Source organism: Elephantulus edwardii, unplaced genomic scaffold (assembly GCF_000299155.1).
Source record: "Elephantulus edwardii isolate Elephantulus edwardi_28Jun2011 unplaced genomic scaffold, EleEdw1.0 scaffold00075, whole genome shotgun sequence".
NCBI classification, from domain to species: Eukaryota; Metazoa; Chordata; class Mammalia; order Macroscelidea; family Macroscelididae; genus Elephantulus; species Elephantulus edwardii.
In genome coordinates this window covers 6,059,318-6,066,671 of record NW_006399825.1, presented here as the reverse complement: position 1 = coordinate 6,066,671, position 7,354 = coordinate 6,059,318, and the positions used below count along the sequence as shown (strand labels likewise).

General features: G+C 43.8%; 1 protein-coding gene across 1 annotated transcript in view; it reads right to left on the bottom strand.

Moving 5' to 3' along the window:
• The window catches only part of AOX1 (aldehyde oxidase 1), a 129,356-nt gene that overhangs the window by 64,911 nt on the left and 57,091 nt on the right, over positions 1-7,354 (bottom strand). Inside the window, exons 13-15 of the mRNA XM_006889140.1 lie at positions 5,523-5,632; positions 3,109-3,293; positions 1,445-1,628 (exon numbers count right to left, since the gene is read on the bottom strand). Coding sequence (XP_006889202.1) covers positions 1,445-1,628; positions 3,109-3,293; positions 5,523-5,632 — 479 coding nt within the window. The remainder of the gene's footprint in view (positions 1-1,444; positions 1,629-3,108; positions 3,294-5,522; positions 5,633-7,354) is intronic.

The window sequence follows — 7,354 nt, the reverse complement described above, 5'->3', positions numbered from 1 at the left end:
ATATTCAGAGTCTTTTTTTTTTTAAATTTTTCTACTAGTTTATTTACAAAATTTAAATACATTGTCTTCAAGAACAAATTCTTTCAATTTCCCTAATCCCCCCATCAAACAAATTGTATAACCTCATGATTAATCCCTCCCTTCCCCTGCACATCCTCATCCTTCTGCTTCCAACCTCTCTTACCCCTTGGATCCTTATATTCATTCTCTTCTGACATCCATTTTGGGCTTTTCTTCTCCTTCTCCTTCCTACTTTGTGATAGCTTTTGCATTCTTCATGGACAATATTCTTGTTATCTTCCCACAGCTTATCTGGTCTTTGTTCATTAGTGTTCAAGGCCTCAAATCTATTTCTGAGGTGGTTTTTAAATTCATGGGAGATAGACTCATGGTTAAAGGGTTAAAGGGAGAGAGACTCACCGTTAAATTTTGATTCCTGTGGATATGATTTAACCTTCTTTAGTTTTTGCATATGAGCAGTTGATGGTCTGTTCCACAGTCAGCACCTGGCCTAGTAAAAACTGCTGATATTGAACTTCTCCAATGGTTCCTTCCACAGATGTAATAAATCTGATTCCTATGCATTCCGTCAGGTGAAATCCATGTGTAAACGTGTGTTTATATTTCTTATAAAAGGTATTTGCTATGAATAAATCATTGATTGTACAGAATTTTATCATTTTCTATCATTCTATTCCCAGCGTCATTTCTGGTCATGAAGTCTTTATTTTCGGACTACTCATCCTTCTTCCTGGTTCCCAACTTTTGCATTCCAGTCACCCATTATTATTAATGCATCTTGGTTACATGTTTGATTGATTTCTGACTGCAACAGTTGATAGAAATCATCTATTTCCTCATTTTTTGCTCTGGTAATATTTAAATATTAACCTATGCACTAGTTTTGATGTTTTTGAAAAATAAAGTTTTATTTTACATTTTATATTGCACATAAATTTCTAGAAAAAGCAGAACCAATTTAGAGTGGCACAAAACATATCTGTGGTCGCCGGTGCCAAGAGTGGGAGGATTGACTACAAAAGGACACAAGGGAGTTTCTGGGTCCAGTTAGCACTTTTTGGGCTGATGGAAATCTTTCATACCTTGTTTGTGGTGGTAACAACACAATCTTACAAATTCGTTTAAATTCACCAAACTTAAATGGACACATTTCAAGATATGTAAATTATACTTTAATAAAGTAGATTTTGAAAGAAAAAAAATTGCCTGCTGGAGGCAGGGACACCACAACGCAGTCCCCAGGGCCTAAAGGAATTGTGGGTGGAATTGGGCATCTTGACCCACAGCCTATGTAAGGCTGAATCATGGAAGAAGGGTTGGCTGGGTTCTGACTACACCTGGGCAAGAACAGCAAAGTCTGGAAAAATGAGGGAAGGCTTGGAGTTTGGAGCTGCATGGAGCATACACAATCCAAAGCACTTACAGATTTAGGGAATAGCCTCCGTAGTTCTTTGAGTTCCTGCAAAACTTGTAGGTAGAACTTGAAGAAGAAGCTGACAATCAGACTCCTCTTGAATTCCACCTTCCCTCCCGGAGCTGAACCTGGGAGAGAGATTTCCTCCAGAAGCAGCCTGTAGGCCTCATCCAGCATTAGCTGGTTCCAGTGCCTGGTGGGAACAGAAATAAAACGGCAGTCACAAACGAGGGCTGCATGGTGGCGTGGTCTGGGAGTGGGGGTGGGATTGTTCAATAATGAAAGAATTTTTTGTTTTTTTAACTTTTCAAAGAAGAAAACCAGCTGGGGGGGAGGGGTGGGCAGGGAGGAAAATGTGAAACAATGAATGAATGGAAATCCAAACTACAAATTTTCATTAAAATTTCAATTAAAAAAAGAGGTCTAGATACCAAATTTACAAATCCAGTATATTGTTTGAACTCTTGTTTACTGTTTCCATGGGTGCTTATTTGAACCCAGGTAAAAGAAAATCCTTGAGATCTTTGGGGGTGGGGAGGGGTTGGAGAAAGGCAGCCTCAATTGCAATTTGCAAAACCCCAGCGGATCTGGCTCTTGGGAACTGGGCTCCATAAAGGAGCCCTTGTTGAGGTTTGATTTTAAACTAAGTATATAGATATCAATAATGTGCGACTGAATCAGAACAAACTCATAGCTGACCCTCCAGTGGGTTTTCAGAAGCTGTAAATAGTACAGGAAGAGAATGCTCATCATTCTCCCATAGAGCAGCAGGTGGGTTCAGATAAGCCTGCCTTTGGACTGGCAGTGCAACTCCTCACAACTGGGCCAGCAGAGCTAAGTCTATAGATAGTGTATAGATGACAGAATCTTTGCTATTTCTAAAATTGTCACAAGTACTGTCAACATATTGACAACATTAATTGTCCTCACCATTAACCATTTCCAACTTCTCCAAAGGGTTCTTTAAGGGGTTCTAGGTCTTTCTTCCATGGTGTCCCTGGGTGAACTCGAACCTCCAGCCTCTCAGCCGAGCATGTTGTTTATAATTTACTCCACCCAGGGATCCCATATGCTCGGTACGGGGTGGGGTCATTGTAGAGATCACAGGACCCCTTTTTTGAATTGACAGGAACTTTGAAATCATTTAGCCAATCAGGAAAATGGAGGCCTGGTGAGACAGCACCATGTGGCCTACATACAGGTCATGGCAGAGTGAGGATGGGACCTGTTCCATGGTGACCTGCTGCCTAACCGAGAACGTGCTAGAACTAGATACTAAGTAAATACGTGGCTAGGGCCAACGCTATCATGAACAGAACAGACTCAGGAGGAAACGGCACTCTTGAGCAGTGGGAGTACTTCGGGTCACTGGGATGCCGTCCAGTGTGGCTTTGCTGGACTGTTGATACATATTCAGGAGTGTGGGCCAGATGGGAAGAAATAACCCACTGGTTGGGCTCAGTCCAGAGCTATTCTCCCCTCTCCAAAAAAGCTGGCCAGCAATTAATCAAAGTCCAATCCAGTGTGATTCATTTCGCAACAATACAGAGAGAACAAGCAATGAATTTACAGAGAGATTTTCACTTGCGCAGGGCTTTGCCAACACTCAGCAGAATTGATTTTTACATGTTACTATCAATGTTCAGTTTCCCCCCTTAGGCTGCAGAGCTCACCTCCCAAGGAGCTGCTGGCAGGTCTGGGGGGCACTGATGGTGGCAGCCCCCACCCCTCCATAGGCTAGGCTCAGGCCTGCGATGGTGTCTGTGCCTTCTTCAAAGACGACTCTCAGACCAGCATTCACATCAGCCAAGGCATTTTGTCGGCACTCGGCCTGTCGGAAGGCTGACACAAATTCCCACTGCAGGGACAAAGACCATTGGAATGATAAAACAAAGACTGTAGTTTTTGCTTCTTGGGGCCACAAATCACTTGGACTCAATAAAAAAGGTGCCGAGGAGATCTGGCACAATTAGTGGATGCTTTGGCTGGCTTCTCTTTCAGAGTAAGAATGATGCCTCCCCAAGCCACCTTCCCGAATGTTCTGGACATGCTAAAAGAACTAGATTCCTGGGTGTTTTTCCTCGAGAACCAGAATGTCTCTGCATAGGAATGCCTTGGAAACTGACACCTGGAAACAATGCCACGTGCACTATCTCCAGGGACCATCTCCTCTAGTCTTCGGACCCCTTTGCTCCCTGGGAATATGGGGGTGGCCTCCTAATACAGGTACTTTTAAAGATGATTTGCCTAAAGTTCAAAGGAGACTGTCCTATCACAGCCCTCTCTCTGTGGGAATGATTGCTTTTTCATCTTTCAAAGGAATTTTAGAAAAGGAACTTTGCAGCAGGGGTGAGCTAGGAAAAAGCTTCAGAGGGTGGAAGTCTGCCCCAGTTGCCCCAGCATCCCCGTATCACTGCTGCTGGTGTGCCCACATAGAACAGTGAAGCAGGCCTGTGTCCCTTACTGGGTTTCCACCCAGGAAGCCACTGAGGTTGCTCAGGGTTGAGCAAGTCTTTTTCTGTCACTTGCATTTCCATGGATGCACATTTGACTGGAAATCTTTCTAAAAGTACTGATTCTGTCCTGGGTTGAATTTCGTTTTTTGGAAAAAATATGTTGTAGTCCTAACACCGCCTGTGACTGTGACCCTGTCTGGAAGTAAGGTATCTGAAGGTGTTGTGAGCAAAGTCTGAAGTAGGAGGGTCCTATTCTAAAATGAATAGATACAGATGCAGGGGAAGATGGCCATAGAGAGAGGGTCAAGGTTTGGAGTGATGCATTACAAACCAGAGAACGTCAAGAATTGCCAGGAACCACCAGAAACTAGGACAAAGCAAGACTTTCCCTGCAATGCTCAGAGGGAGCATTGATCCTGTTGATAACTGGATTTTGGATTTTTACCCTCATAATTATGAGACAACACAATTCTGTTGTCTTAAGCCACCAGATTATGGTCCTTTGTTTGTTAAGGCAGATCTAGGAAACAAACAAATCACTGAAATGAAAATTGAATGAAGACCATATACATGGCTGAGAGCATGACTTCTTCCATAACCAAGCTGACTTATGAGCTAGTATGTGTGTATGCGAGCATATGTGTTGTGTGACGTTGCGTCTCTGTCCTTTTGAGGTCAAGTACAGCTTTAGGGAACAGGTGCAGAAAGCAGTGTGTGAGGTCTGACAGCCATCCCTGTAGCTAGCTGGGTGGCTGCATGAACCCAGAGGCTCCTAGGAAATAAGGGACTTGGCTAGAATGGGCAGTCCTGGCTGCCCTCTCCTTGTGGGTCAGGCAGAGGAACCTCAGCTTTCACTTCTGCCTCCCAAGAGTCCCCAGGGCCACCAGAGATATAAAAGGACTTCTACAGACCCCAGTAAGCCCCACCCCCAGCTGAAACAACAACTCCAAACCACACCCAGAACTGCTCACTCACCACAGGGCTCCTGACTGCTTCAGTCTTGGCTATCAAAGTGAAAATGAAACAGAGCCAGACGTTTTTAAAAGTTTGAGCGATCCAGAGTGTAGCAGCAAAAAAAAAAAAAAAAAAAAAAAAAAAATCATGGTTCACAGCCCTGGACTGAGAGACTTGGAAGAAGCTATCCTCCCACTTAGAAAAGGCTCCTGCCTGATGTAGAATATTGAATTATTGGCAATAGTCTGTGGAAAGCAATTCGCTTTATAAGTGGTGTGGTAGACCCCTATCCTTCACGTTTAAAGCGATGCAGTAGACTGCTGTCTTAGAGTGGGACAGTGATGTTTCTGACTCAAAATCCACTGGGCAAAGGATTAGGTCGCTATGCAATGTACACACTGCTCTTGTTTTCTAAAATGGAGGTTAGATTTTTGCCAAGTGAAAAAAAATTAGCGTCTTTTTCAGTTTTACTTCCTCGACCGTCACAGACCAGGAAGAACTGGTTCACAGCCCTGCCTGGCGGAGGGTCTTGGTGCAGGGCCAGCCCACAGTGTGACAGGAAACAGGTTTTCAGCGCACTTCTTTTCTTCCCATCTGCTTCTCCATTTCTGAAGATGTCTGATCGCAGTTAGGGAAATGGAAAAACAACTCTCAAAAGCCATCCACGGATTCCTTACCTTGTGAGAATGAGGGATATACACAGATTCCAAAATTTCCTCTGGCTTAAGGTCTGCGCTTGCCAACCCAGCAAGAAAATGTTCATTCAGAGGAATCTGCCGTTTCCCTTCTGTTGAAGAAAATGACATTTCTGCACAGTCGCAACAAGAAAATGGAGAGTTTTCTGTGCTGTTAAATGTCAGTGGTGGAGAAGAAAATGTCATGTTCTTTTGCACGCAACGATGCAGAGGTTTGATTCACGACAGATACCGGGCTCACCCAGCCCCAACTGGCAGGGAAGAGAGGTGGTAACTCTGGACATTTAATCGTCTAAGGAAGCATCGTTGTGAACCCGGGCATCCTCTGCCTCAAGGCCTTCCTGGTATAGGCAGCTTTCAGATCTGAGCCTGGCGAACTTAACCCATTTAATACTTTAAATCAGGGTAACCCCACCATGTCCCCAAAACGAAACACACCAAACTTGCTGGCCATGGAATTGATTCCAATTCATTTCAGCCCATGTAACACAGAGTAGAACTGCTTCTCAGGATTTTCTGAGCTAAGGCAAACTTAACCACCAGCTTAAACCCACCAGCTACTCTACGGAAGAAAGACGGGCAATCTCTTGAGCAATTTGAAGCCTTTGAAAACCCACTGGAGTCTCTGCTGTGAGCTGGTTCTGACTTGACAGTGTGTAATAATAGTCAAGGGATCAGTGCTTGGGAAAAGACATCCTGCTGGAAAAGGAGGAGGGTCAGAGGAAGAAAGGAAGATGCCTAACCAGATGGATTGATGCAGTGTCTGTAACAATAGATACCGAACCAGTTAGATTGACGCAGTGACTTTAACAATGGGCTCGGGTGTGTCAGAAATGGTGACAATGACGCAGGATAGGGCAAGGTTTCAATGTTGTTCACAGCATCATTGTTAGGCATAGTCAACTTGACAGCACACAACAACAACAACAAGAACAACAACAATCTTTAGGGACACCAACAACCAAATTGTTTTTCTATGGCTCCATAGGGTGGATTCAAAACACCAATCTGTAGATTAGTAGTTGAGCACAAATCATATAAAATTTGTCTCAACTGTTAATGGCTCCAAACAGTTCATTATTAGTTCTGTTGCTATAAAGGGGCCAACTCATAGCTACCCAGGAATGGCCAACTTGAACCCTTCCCCGTCCTGTGCCATCCTCACTATCTCTAACACACTTGATCTCATTTCTGAAGTGACCAGGTCAATTCATCTCATTAGGGTCTTCCTCTCCTTTACTGACCCTCCATCTTTTCAAGCATGAAAATAACCTTCTGAGGAATAAATAGCCTCACCTAGCTACATGTCCAAAGTATGAAAGATGAAGCTTCACCATCTTTGCATCCAAGAAGCATTCGGGCTGCATTTTCCCCTAACACACAACTGTTTGTTCTTTTGACAGTCTATGGGGTAGTCAGTACTCTTTTCCAGCACCACAACTCGAAGGTATCGATTCTTTTTCTATCATCCTTATCAACCAACCAATCAATCAACCAACCAACCAACCAACCAACCAACCAACCAAACAAACAAACAAACCTTCCCCTAATTCCTTGCCATCAAGTTGGAACCGACTCATAACTGACTCATAAGTGGCTTTCTGATACTGACAATTGTACAGGAGGAGATTTTCTATATTTCTCCAATGGCATCACTGATGGATTAAACCACCTTTGGTTTGGGACACAATTTCCTACACACTAGGCCACCAGAGCTCCCTTTACAGTTGTTGTTGTTATGTGCCATCGAGTCGCTTGCGACTCATAGCGACCCTATGTACAACAGCCCTAAACTCTGCTCTGTCCTGTGCCAA